At 52.2% G+C, this 13,217-nt stretch overlaps 1 protein-coding gene across 1 annotated transcript in view; it reads left to right on the top strand.

The window, feature by feature from the left end:
* Positions 1-13,217, top strand: part of EPG5 (ectopic P-granules 5 autophagy tethering factor) — a 143,464-nt gene that overhangs the window by 18,250 nt on the left and 111,997 nt on the right. Inside the window, exons 2-10 of the mRNA XM_069747033.1 lie at positions 4,270-5,130; positions 7,788-8,031; positions 8,358-8,494; positions 10,170-10,277; positions 10,389-10,462; positions 10,683-10,788; positions 11,174-11,288; positions 12,049-12,199; positions 12,873-13,028. Coding sequence (XP_069603134.1) covers positions 4,270-5,130; positions 7,788-8,031; positions 8,358-8,494; positions 10,170-10,277; positions 10,389-10,462; positions 10,683-10,788; positions 11,174-11,288; positions 12,049-12,199; positions 12,873-13,028 — 1,952 coding nt within the window. The remainder of the gene's footprint in view (positions 1-4,269; positions 5,131-7,787; positions 8,032-8,357; positions 8,495-10,169; positions 10,278-10,388; positions 10,463-10,682; positions 10,789-11,173; positions 11,289-12,048; positions 12,200-12,872; positions 13,029-13,217) is intronic.

Below are 13,217 nucleotides of genomic sequence, written 5' to 3' on the forward strand. Positions count from 1 at the left end.
CGAGATGTGTCTGCTGTGTGTTTCCTGTGTCTGGAGGCTGCAGGTCACGAGTCGGCGCTGGCCGGGATCTGATCATCTGCAGGGTCACACGCTCCTCATCCAGGATACAGAACCTCTGCATGGTACAGTATGTGTATCCTGCGGAACATGGCAAATGATAACCTTCCTGGGCATGCTGGGAGTTATAGTTCGTATCGGAGCAGAGTATTAGTGCTGCGTGCAGCATTTCAGAGGTTACACTATTCCACATACTTTTAGTTTACTAGTACATGGAATGCTGGGTGATTTCAGCTCTGGAGCCTGCAGATAAGTGATGCACCGTATTTACTAAGTGGCTCAGCCTTAATTTGGTTAATTACGTTCAAAGGTGAAGCTGCGCTCTGCTGACGCTGTGTCCGCACTCCTTAGTGCTGTTTCTCTCTGGCGATGCTGTGCATGTGCTCTGCAGTGACGATCTGCACTTTATCTCAGCACTATGTCCGTGATCTATACCTGCGCTCTGCCCATGCTCCTCCTCCACGCTGTGTCCACTCTAGCGCTCCGCAGTGGTGTGTTATCTGCATTCTGTTCATGTTCCTCAGTGGCCCTCTGCCCGCCCTCCGCAGTGGCCCTCTGTCCGCCTCCGCAGTGGCCCTCTGCCCGCCCTCCGCAGTGGCCCTCTGTCCGCCTCCGCAGTGGCCCTCTGTCCGCCCTCCGCAGTGGCCCTCTGCCCGCCCTCCGCAGTGGCCCTCTGTCCGCCTCCGCAGTGGCCCTCTGTCCGCCCTCCGCAGTGGCCCTCTGCCCGCCCTCCGCAGTGGCCCTCTGTCCGCCTCCGCAGTGGCCCTCTGTCCACCCTCCGCAGTGGCCCTCTGCCCGCCCTCCGCAGTGGCCCTCTGTCCGCCCTCCGCAGTGGCCCTCTGCCCGCCCTCCGCAGTGGCCCTCTGTCCGCCCTCTGCATTGGCCCTCTGTCCGCCCTCTGCAGTGGCCCTCTGTCCGCCCTCTGCATTGGCCCTCTGTCCGCCCTCTGCAGTGGCCCTCTGGCCGCCCTCTGCAGTGGCCCTCTGTCCGCCCTCTGCAGTGGCCCTCTGCCCGCCCTCCGCAGTGGCCCTCTGTCCGCCCTCTGCATTGGCCCTCTGTCCGCCCTCTGCAGTGGCCCTCTGGCCGCCCTCTGCAGTGGCCCTCTGTCCGCCCTCTGCAGTGGCCCTCTGCCCGCCCTCCGCAGTGGCCCTCTGTCCGCCCTCTGCATTGGCCCTCTGTCCGCCCTCTGCAGTGGCCCTCTGGCCGCCCTCCGCAGTGGCCCTCTGCCCGCCCTCCGCAGTGGCCCTCTGCCCGCCCTCCGCAGTGGCCCTCTGTCCGCCCTCCGCAGTGGCCCTCTGCCCGCCCTCCGCAGTGGCCCTCTGTCCGCCCTCTGCATTGGCCCTCTGTCCGCCCTCTGCAGTGGCCCTCTGTCCGCCCTCTGCATTGGCCCTCTGTCCGCCCTCTGCAGTGGCCCTCTGTCCGCCCTCTGCAGTGGCCCTCTGTCCGCCCTCTGCAGTGGCCCTCTGTCCGCCCTCTGCATTGGCCCTCTGTCCGCCCTCTGCAGTGGCCCTCTGGCCGCCCTCTGCAGTGGCCCTCTGTCCGCCCTCTGCAGTGGCCCTCTGTCCGCCCTCCGCAGTGGCCCTCTGTCCGCCCTCCGCAGTGGCCCTCTGTCCGCCCTCCGCAGTGGCCCTCTGTCCGCCCTCCGCAGTGGCCCTCTGTCCGCCCTCCGCAGTGGCCCTCTGTCCGCCCTCCGCAGTGGCCCTCTGTCCGCCCTCCGCAGTGGCCCTCTGCCCGCCCTCCGCAGTGGTGCTCTGTCTGCACTTCCTATAGGGTCTCTCTCCGCGCTCCCTTGAGGCGCTGTGTCCATGCTCCCAGCTGCATTCTGTCCATTCTCCTGCTGTTTAGTTCCGTGCTCCCCTCGTTGTCCTGTACGCTCGCAGTGCTGCAGTCTCAGTGCCCCCATTACATTGTCAGCCACAGGTCTCTGACCCCCTTACGCCTCCATAGGTGTAGCTGCCTGACTACTGCACTGCTTCTATAACAGCGCCGGCCACAGTGCCGCCGTAAGTGTCAGCCTGTGCCCCCATAACAGTGTCAGCCATTACAGTGTCAGCCAGTGCCCCCATAACAGTGTCAGCCAGTGCCCCCATAACAGTGTCAGCCTGTGCCCCCATAACAGTGTCAGCTAGTGTCCCCATAACAGTGTCAGCCAGTGCCCCCATAACAGTGTCAGCCAGTGCCCCCATAACAGTGTCAGCCAGTGCCCCCATAAGTGTCAGCCAGTGCCCCCATAACAGTGTCAGCCAGTGCCCCCATAACAGTGTCAGCCAGTGCCCCCATAACAGTGTCAGCCAGTGCCCCCATAACAGTGTCAGCCAGTGCCCCCATAACAGTGTCAGCCAGTACCCCCATAACAGTGTCAGCCAGTGCCCCCATAACAGTGTCAGCCAGTGCCCCATAACAGTGTCAGCCAGTGCCCCCATAACAGTGTCAGCCAGTGCCCCCATAACAGTGTCAGCCAGTGCCCCCATAACAGTGTCAGCCAGTGCCCCCATAACAGTGTCAGCCAGTGCCCCCATAACAGTGTCAGCCAGTGCCCCCATAACAGTGTCAGCCAGTGCCCCCATAACAGTGTCAGCCAGTACCCCCATAACAGTGTCAGCCAGTGCCCCCATAACAGTGTCAGCCAGTGCCCCATAACAGTGTCAGCCAGTGCCCCCATAACAGTGTCAGCCAGTGCCCCCATAACAGTGTCAGCCAGTGCCCCCATAACAGTGTCAGCCAGTGCCCCCATAACAGTGTCAGCCAGTGCCCCCATAAGTGTCAGCCAGTGCCCCCATAACAGTGTCAGCCAGTGCCCCCATAACAGTGTCAGCCAGTGCCCCATAACAGTGTCAGCCAGTGCCCCCATAACAGTGTCAGCCAGTGCCCCCATAAGTGTCAGCCAGTGCCCCCATAACAGTGTCAGCCAGTGCCCCCATAACAGTGTCAGCCAGTGCCCCCATAAGTGTCAGCCAGTGCCCCCATAACAGTGTCAGCCAGTGCCCCCATAACAGTGTCAGCCAGTGCCCCCATAAGTGTCAGCCAGTGCCCCCATAACAGTGTCAGCCAGTGCCCCCATAACAGTGTCAGCCAGTGCCCCCATAACAGTGTCAGCCAGTGCCCCCATAACAGTGCCAACCAGTGCCCACATTAGTGTCCGCCAGTGACAGGTGCAGTGTGCTGTCTGGCATCACCATGGCCGCTGCCCTCCTCACTCGCCGATCAGCCGGACCGCTCTGACACAAGAGCCGGTGATAACGCACAACCTGAGTGCAGAGACCCCGCGTCTCCCGACCCCGGCGGGCTGTAATTACCGCACTCTCAGCGTTACTATGGGAACTTCTTATAGAAAAGCCAGAACGCTGCGCTCCCATGATGCTTCAGTGCGGAGCCTGCTGTGCGCTGATCAACACTTTCTCTGCAGCGCAATTAATGTGCAGATGCTTTATATGCTTTGATAGTCCATCACCCGGACCCCCAGTATATGCATTGCAGTATCCTGGGGTCCTTGTCACGTGTGCACCCCCCATACCGCAGTGCACAGATAGGCAGCACACATCCATCAGGTCTCAAGGCACCAGAGCTTTCACTCCAGTCACTGCCAGAGCTGCATTCAGAATCTCCCTCACTTGGCTGCACAAGAGATCAAAGCCAAAAGAGCAGAATCTGGATTGCAGCTCCGGATGGGACTGTAGCACGCCACATGCAGAGTTATAAGTGCAGCTGTCAGAGGTGATTAGAGGATATTGTGTAAAAGGAGAAACCAGCAGATTTCTGGAGAATGTGATATATGGTAAGTGCAGTAGAATTAGGAATGCAGCTCTGGAGTATAGGATCTGCAAAGCCAGCAGAATTATAAATTCATTTTTTGTTGTGACTGGAGTATATGATGTGACGTGTGTACTGCAGAATTATTACTGCAGCTCTGGATGTGACTGTAGTGTATGATGCAATATGCTATGCCAGCAGAATAATAAATGCAGCTTTGGATGTGAATGGAGTAAGGATATGAAATTTGATACCTGCAGAATAATAAATGCAGCTTTGGATGTGAATGGAGTAAGGATATGATATTCGATACCTGCAGAATAATAAATGCAGCTTTGGATGTGACTGGAGTATAGGATTTGATATTTGAGCATGTGATATGTGAAACCCGGAGGATTCTAAATGCAGCTTTGGATGTGACTGGAGTACTTTCTCTCACATTGTGTTATTCCCTGTTTTCAGGCCAAGAAGAAGCAGCAGAGTCTTGTGGAGGTGCGAGCGGAGAAGCCTCTGGAGCTGGAGGTGGACAGCGATGCCCCTCAGGTGCTGGACGCCGGCCCCTCGCCTCAGAAGCAGACGGCGGGCAGCGAGCTCCCGGACAACTTTATAGAAATCCAGCTGAACGATGAGGTCTGCGGAGCGGCCAGTAAACGCCTCAGCAGCCTGTCCGCGGCCGACGTGGCCATTGTAAATCCAGACACCTTGGAGGACAAGCAGGAGCCGGAGTCCGGGGGAGCGGCGGCCGACACGAACGTTCCCTCCGCTTCTCCAAGTTGTGTCTCGCTGTCCAATAAGACTAAGGGTAGTGAAGTAGCGAGCCCTTCCGTGGACGGCCCGCACCCTGCAGAGGCTCCTCACCTCCACCCTGCTGTCCTGACTCTGAAGGAAATAGATGTAGGAAACACTCAGCATTTCGTGGAAGCCAAAGAGATCCTGCATCTGTCCACAGTGAAATCCATCTACCCGGAGCTGCCGGTGGAGGTCGTCGACCACACCAGAGATGTGGCCACCATCAAGCCTCTGGTTCCTAACGAGAAGCTGTATCCCGAGCTCCCGCAGCAGCACAGGCTCACCCCCTTCACTAGGGAGCAACTTAAGATATTTGAGCCATGTTCCTGGATAGAGAACGTGGACTCCTTCACCGAAGAGTTCGAGAGGATCGCCCACCAGGATCGGCACGAGTTCCACGAGCTCCTCATGAACTACGGACGGTGCAGGAAGCAGCTCCTTCTGGCCGAGGCCAAACTGCAGATAATGGTCTCTGACTGGAAGAATATCAAGAGCAAAGTCTGGGACTTTAAGGAGGAGCACATGACTGTACAGGTGATTAACCGGCCATTATGATAAACCTCTTCCACACCGCACAGGAGGTTTCGGTCTTGTAGAAATCCTGCAGAGATCTTCATTTTCCAGAGAGTTTTGACTTAACCTTGGTGGTGGGACTTAACAATAGGGTAGGGAGAGGCTCCTGCTGCAGCCAGTTAGCTACTGCTGTGCTGGGAACTGTACCAACTTCATTCACTTGGCAGAGAACGCCCCTGATTCTCAGCACTGGTGGAGGTCCCGGAGGTCTGAAGCTCAGCGGTCCTTAGAGGGGTGGCTGAACTTCATACTTCTAGTCTGACATGTCCAGTCCCAGAGGTTTGAGGCTCAGCGGTCCTTAGAGGGGTTGCTGAGCTTCATACTTCTAGTCTGACATGTCCAGTCCCGGAGGTCTGAAGCTCAGTCGTCCTTAGAGGGATGGCTGACCTTCTGACTTCTAGTCTGACATGTCCAGTCCCGGAGGTCTGAAGCTTAGCGGTCCTTAGAGGGGTGGCTGAACGTCATACTCCTAGTCTGACATGTCCAGTCCCGGAGGTCTGAAGCTTATCGGTCCTTAGAGGGGTCGCTGAGCTTCATACTTCTAGTCTGACATGTCCAGTCCCGGAGGTCTGAAGCTCAGTGCTCCTTAGAGGGGTGGCTGAACGTCATACTCCTAGTCTGACATGTCCAGTCCTGGAGGTCTGAAGCTTATCGGTCCTCAGAGGGGTGGCTGAACGTCATACTTCTAGTCTGACATGTCCAGTCCTGGAGGTCTGAAGCTCAGCGGTCCTTAGAGGAGTCGCTGAACGTCATACTTCTAGTCTGACATGTCCAGTCTCGGAGGTCTGAAGCTTAGCGGTCCTTAGAGGGGTGGCTGAACTTCATACTTCTAGTCTGACATGTCCAGTCCCGGAGGTCTGAAGCTCAGTCGTCCTTAGAGGGGTCGCTGACCTTTCGACTTCTAGTCTGACATGTCCAGTCCCGGAGGTCTGAAGCACAGCGGTCCTTAGAGGGGTCGCTGAACTTCATACTTCTAGTCTGAGATGTCCAGTCCCGGAGGTCTGAAGCTCAGCGGTCCTTAGAGGGGTCGGTGAGCTTCATACTTCTAGTCTGACATGTCCAGTCCCGGAGGTCTGAAGCTTAGCGGTCCTTAGAGGGGTTGCTGAACTTCATACTTCTAGAATGACATGTCCAGTCCTTGAGGTCTGAAGCTTAGCGGTCCTTAGAGGGGTCGCTGAACTTCCTACTTCTAGTCTGACATGTCCAGTCCTGGAGGTCTGAAGCTCAGTCGTCCTTAGAGGGGTTGCTGAGCTTCATACTTCTAGTCTGACATGTCCAGTCCCGGAGGCCTGAAGCTTAGCGGTCCTTAGAGGGGTTGCTGAGCTTCATACTTCTAGTCTGACATGTCCAGTCCCGGAGGCCTGAAGCTCAGTCGTCCTTAGAGGGGTTGCTGAGCTTCATACTTCTAGTCTGACATGTCCAGTCCCGGAGGCCTGAAGCTTAGCGGTCCTTAGAGGGGTTGCTGAGCTTCATACTTCTAGTCTGACATGTCCAGTCCCGGAGGTGTGAAGCTCAGTCATCCTTAGAGGGGTCGCTGACCTTCTGACTTCTAGTCTGACATGTCCATCTGTCTGACTATCAGACGTCTTTGAGGCCTTGTGTTGGGCTGCGTCCTCTGCGTGCGCAGCACATTCCTCCACGTCATGCTTTCTGGGCATTGACCATGGCTGGCATCGAATTGAATCCATCCCGTTGAATAACATCTGATAGAGGCGATGCCAGGGCACTGATGCAAGGATGTTATATCCGACTGTGAGAAAGGAAAAGCTGCCCGTGATTTATCCGACCGTGCGTAACACCCAATACTAGAGTAAATACACAGGCTTTCATGTCGTACCTCGCAGTGCCGCCCTTCACATGCCAAATATCGGGACGCCAGGATTCATCCTTCTATGGTTAGACTAATCAAGGAGTCATAAAAGTAAAAATAGCCAGTTTTAAGGGATCAAACACTGAGCCCAATCCGTACCCACCGGTAAGTGCTGTGGTCGGAGCTAGCTGGGTTCACAGCGGTTACCCGCTTAGGTGGGTGACATCTAAATGGTTACATGTCAACCTCCTTTGAACCGCCTCAATCGCTCCAAATCGGTCGTTCGCTTTGAGTCCCTGGATTTTTATATGTGTTTTGAAGGTGGGCTTGGATTTTACTATCTGGTCCCCCACTGATCGGCTGCACGGCTCAGGTCTTCTTCTTCAGTTCTGTCTTCTTTATAGTTAGTAATGTTGACTTGCAGCATTGGGGTTTGAATCCCCTGAGGGCCAAGAACTACATGGACTTTGCCTTTTCTCTGTTTACTTGAGGCCTGACTGACTTTCAGATTTATAGTTCATGCTTTCCCTTTGCCCACTGACTCCTAAGAGGTTAATCTGGTTCTGCTAATGGGTTAACGAGGTTGTTTCCTCTGGATTTCTCTTGTAATGAAGTGACCAGTGGTCAGAAGCCCCGGCTGGTCCTACGTTTCACTGCAATGGCCTCTGCTGGTAGAGTGTAGTATTACATGGTCTGACAAAACGAGAGCCAGTGTGGATACCTCCCCTCTAATGAATAGATAAATGGGGGTCTTAGAGAAGGGACAAAAATAACTACTAAGGCAAGGTAATAATTTTTTCTCCTACAGGGACTGTGCGAAGATCAGGCCAAAGTAGTTGGATACCACCACTACCAGACTGCTGAAGTCAACGCCTCGGCCTTAGGAGACCTGAAGAGACTCTTCGAGCTGAAGTCGGACCACCTGCACCAGACGTTCGCTCTGCACTCGTACACGTCGGTCCTGTCCCGCCTGCAGGTCGAGTCTTATATCTATGGGCTGGTAAACAACTCCCCTTTCCTGAAATCGGTAGCCGTGTACCATCCGGACCACGGTGAGTCCAAACGTGAAGCAAACATACCCACGTACGATGAAACATTTCTATCAATCTTTTTAATCTTTTTTTTCACTATTTTTAAGATCTCCGTTTCCTGTCAGTGCATGGGTGTAAAATTGTTTAGACCTGATACTTCTCACAGAGATATAACATGATGTATAATGGGGGTCCTCATCTGCCTTGCGCCATTTATATTACTTCTTATATGGCAGTGGTGGCCCACGGGCACCAGGGTCGGGGTGCGGTGCGGACTATGGATGGCGTATTTATTTGAACTACTTACTGTACATCTGATATTTTTGTATTATTATTATTTTCCACAGCCCCTCAGAAACTGGAAGGGACTCACTCGGATCTGATCCTGCTGAAGGAGTGCATCAGCGTCCTGTTCAGCTTTACAAGGAGACTTATAGAAGACACTCAGTTCCAGAACGACATCTTGCTCTGGCTTCAGAAGCTGGTGAGTCCTGTCCCTCCATACACCACAGGCCTTATGGCTACAAGGAGTGACGGCCGTGTCGCTTCTCGTTTGTCTATACGTATCTGTGGTTTATGGTTGTATCCCCTTTAAAGAGTGAAGACCCCAATACACATTAGATGACAGTCAGCCAAACCTGACAATTGTGCCCGATCTAATCTGTAGGGGGCATCCCGACTGTGTTCTGCAATGAACGCTCCCCACACACTTTCATCTCCTCTTGAGTGGGACCACTCAAAAACAGATGGGAGACACAGATCCCCCCCATCTCCAGCTATCAGCAGTCTCTAATATAAACAGTGCATGGAGCGGGACCGCAATCTGTAGGGGCCGCTGCCGGATATGGCTGTTCAGTAATGGGGGGGCAATGTTTGTGGTCACCTTGCAGCTTTAATGATGGCTACTACAAATATACTTGGCGCTGTCTACTCAGTTTTCCAGATCCCATGGGTTTCCTTGGTCTTCATCCTTTATCCCCTATACAGGACTACTAGGCTGGGGTCCACGGAGCAAGCTGCTGTTCGGTGGTGGGATCTGTAAAGAAGAATGGCCCGGTAGCTGGGTCAGAACCAGTAGGTCATTGCAAGCTGATTCCAAAAATCAAGAAAGTCTATTGGGAATTCCAGCAGGCTAGTCAAATTATAACTAGTAGTGGACAGCAGGCCCTCAGGACCTTAAATAGCCTGCAGCTGAACCCAGGCCTCACAGGAGAAAGCAAACACTGATAAGAGTTAACTCTTGAACTCCTAGAGTTGTAGTTTTGAATCACCGTCAATAACAGAGCGGCACCAACTGGCGACAGGAAGGTCAGGCAGCGATACAGATGACACTTATTCACTTAAACAGAGCTGTGGACTGGCCATTGCTGCGTTCTTGGAGTGGTGAACAAACATGCACAAGTGTCTTGTCATGTGCGAGTTTACACCACCAGCCGGGATCTCAAGAGCGAGCGTGCGAGCGGCCACCTATACCCAGCCGTATGCTTCTGGTCCTGCAGAGCGGCTTAGTGTTGTCCACTTTGCCTGCATGGTCAAACCAGTAGCACTTCATTGCCTCTATCCCGTGAATCCATCAGGAACATCCGGCCACCCACCAACCAAGAAGCCGGGTGTAACGGGGTCTACCAAGCTGGGGTACCTCTTTCAGTACCACCCCTTGTTTCAGGAGGTCCACTCTGCTTTGGCTGGAGTCTGAATGAAGGACGCTGGAATTGCTTGGTTACATGGGCACATACTAAAGATCACTGCTTCTCCACGTATTTCCAGTCTGACAACACTTTACTCACAGGACACAGAATATATCACACAGATACAGAGGGCAGGCCAATAGAAAAAAGGCAGGCCAGACATACATTACAATAGCCGCCGATGGCCGAAGCTTGCCGATATTTACTGTGGGAATTACAATGGTGGGGGGCGGACAAAAGGGGAATATCGTGTCCCCTCTGCCCAGGGGCGCAGCCTGTGGGCTGATGCATTAGGTTAGGGACATGCATCTCACATGGAACCTATTATACATACACATAACTGCACAACATATTCTGGGTGCTGAGTGGTTCCGTAACACGTAACACCGGGCAGTCGGGGGGAGTCGCGTGCTCCTAAAGATAAAATGATCCTTTCATACAGCTCTGTCTTAGGAACATCTTGTCTTCTAGGTTTCTGTGTTGCTGAAAGTGGGATGCCTCGGAGACCACCTGTTCCTCTTGAATCATATCCTGCGCTGTCCAGCCGGTATCAATAAATGGGCTGTCCCGTTTATTCAGGTGAGTAGTAAATTAATTTGCAGACCTCCACAAATCACAATCCCCTCAGTGAATGTGAACATATCTACAGATATGATTTATGGAGCACATATTGCCTTTTGGATATTTCAGGTCCGTGTCTTGCACAACCCGGCCGGCGTGTTTCACTTCATGCAGCAGCTGGCGGTCCTCATGTGTCCTGTAAGGTGAGACCTCACTTATACGTGCTGTCCTATAGTAACGGCCACATGACTTATCTATGGGGCTCCTGGTGGCCGCCGATCAGAGTCCTATTTCGTCCTTGCACCGCTGGTTGCAGGCTACCTCTCCGATCAGGACTGGTGAAAGCTGCTGTCTTCTGGTGGTATAAAATGACTTCACCTGATTACAAATTGCAGATACAAATCGAATCCTTTTTTTCCATAGAAATCGCGCTGACTTCCTGTGCCACATGAAACCCAACGAAAGAAAAGGTTCATCTTCAGGGAAGGAGTCCGGGAACTGGACTTTGGTGGATGAAGGTGGTGAGGAGGTCAGTGCCTTAGAGCGTAGAATATTGGGTTCCATATTTCTAATCTTATTTTCATCCTCTATCCGTAGGGTAGGTGATCACTTACTGATTGATAAGGCTCTGTAAAAACAGAAAATGGGTGACGTAGAGGATTGTATTGTTTTTATTTTGGAATAGATCCTTATACTTTCCCACTGAAAAATGTGTCACCCATATAAGAACCGGGAGGTAAAATATTCTACCGTCGTCACTAAAGTTCAAGCCGCGGCTTCGCTCATTTGCAGCTCTCTCCGTTGAGGCATATGGAAGCGAAGGAGGGAGTTGAGAAAGCAGAGAACAAATAACCTCCTTACAAAGCAAACATCTATTTTTTTTTCCTTTACTCCTTTCCTAACATCTTTTGCAGGACGAGGATCCAGAGACAAGTTGGATTCTGTTGTCGGAGGACGACCTCATTTCTATTTTGGGGCAATTTCCTTTTCATGAACTTTTCAAGAATGTTCTCGGATTTAACTCTAGAGGTGAGCTGAGCGTCCAGTTTTTTTGTTGTTGTCGCTGTTTATGGAATTAAAAGTTTATGGAAATAAAAAAAATAAATAAATAAATTCTGCATCTGTACGGACTGCCAGGTATTACATTGACTGCCTATTCACCCCTTCCCTTTGCATATTAGGTTTATTAGCAAAATGTGCAAACTTCCTGATATTTGTAAAAACACAAAATGCCAATTTTAATAACTCCTGCGGGCTCTAAATTATTCCCTCTATTTGAGACAGGCTTCTTTGATACTAAGTAGAACCCTTCTGGCTGTTATGACCTGCTGTATGGGGGAGGTATAGCCAGGCACCAGCTTCTGACAGCGTTTCTGAGCCAATTCCTAGCTTTTAATTCACTAATATGGCAATGTATGTATTTTCTGAAGGCCCCCCTTTTGCACATTGGATAAAAGTCAGATGGACCCGTTGATTTTGGCAGGATCGGACATCCGTCTAATATGTATGGGGGCTTCCCAACCGGCCCTGAACACCAAGCCAACACTCACTGCTATGTATTCTCTATCCCATCTTCAGAGATACATTATCAGAGAATATATAGTGACGCAAAATATCCCACGGCCACAAATAAAGAGCAACATCCATAGCATTGGGAGTGACGACATTGCTGGGGATGATAAGGCTGCGTGAAAGGGAAATGACTAAACCAGTTGCCATGAGAGAGCATAGGAGAAGACAGAAGCAGCAATAATCAGCAAACTTATTGAAATTATTTTCATTCCAACAGGTGAATATTTTCCTGATAAAACTACCCCCCAGGAAATGATGAAGATTTTTGCCTTTGCCAATTCTTTACTTGAGCTCTTGGCTCTCGGATTGGAGACCTTCAACAGGGCGCGATACCGTCAGTTCGTGAAGCGGATAGGCTGCATCATTCGGTAATCTCGGGCTTTTCTACTTTACGTCATTTATGTTGTGTTGTGTGTCAGACCGGAGCGTGGTCCTGCACTCGGATTCATGGTGTACATGGCTGACGTGTGGATATGGCCGCTGCAGGCGAGTGGGGGATATCTGAAATGGTGAAATCACAGAATTCAAGTGAATGGGGCGCCTGCAGAGGCGATAACCAAGGCGCCACTCTGCAGGGAACATGTACACGCAACACCTGTCTACACCTGCGCTGTGTCTCTTTAATTCTCGGGATTGGTAAGGGCCAAACGTATCGGACCCCCATTGATTTATGCAATATTCACCAGCAAAACACCATTATTTAATAAGTAGGGAATCCTCCGATAAATGTAGGGTGCAATAACCGTTAGTTCCTGCAGAAGGAATTAAAGGGGTGCATTTGTAACACATCCACAGCCTATTCCATGAATGTACAACAGATGTAGGTCTCACCAATAGGGACCCCTCAGCTCAAGACCTGGCCCTCGTCACGTTTGGTCGCTGCACACACGTGTCTTTCTCCATCCATTTACACGGGAGAAAGGCACATGAAGTGGCACCATCAGCAAGACTCATCCGTTATACGTTTGTGGCATACTCCGCCATAAAGGGACATGATTGAAAATACACCTGTGACGCTAAACCAGTGATTTTATCTTGCAGTATGACCCTGTGTTACGTCAGCGATCACTGGGCTCTGTACCTGAGCAGTAACCGTAGCCAGGAGCAAAGCTCGGAGCTGTACTCCCTGGGGAAGCTACAAGCCATTTATGATGAGCTCTTCCTGACTGCCGTCCTCCATGTCCTCAAAGCCAAGAGGTGAGGTCATCTGCGGGGATCACGTCCCATCTCTGGTCCTGTCGTTTTTATGCCATGATTGGGTTATAAGTTCCCACTGCAAAAAATAACTGTAGCCATAGACCATACCTGATGTAGGCCAAAAGGGCCCTCCTGTAGGCCTCTGCCAGGCTAGTACAATGCCACAGCCAAAAATGTAGGCCACGGCAT

Source organism: Ranitomeya imitator, chromosome 1, assembly GCF_032444005.1.
Source record: "Ranitomeya imitator isolate aRanImi1 chromosome 1, aRanImi1.pri, whole genome shotgun sequence".
NCBI lineage: Eukaryota > Metazoa > Chordata > Amphibia > Anura > Dendrobatidae > Ranitomeya > Ranitomeya imitator.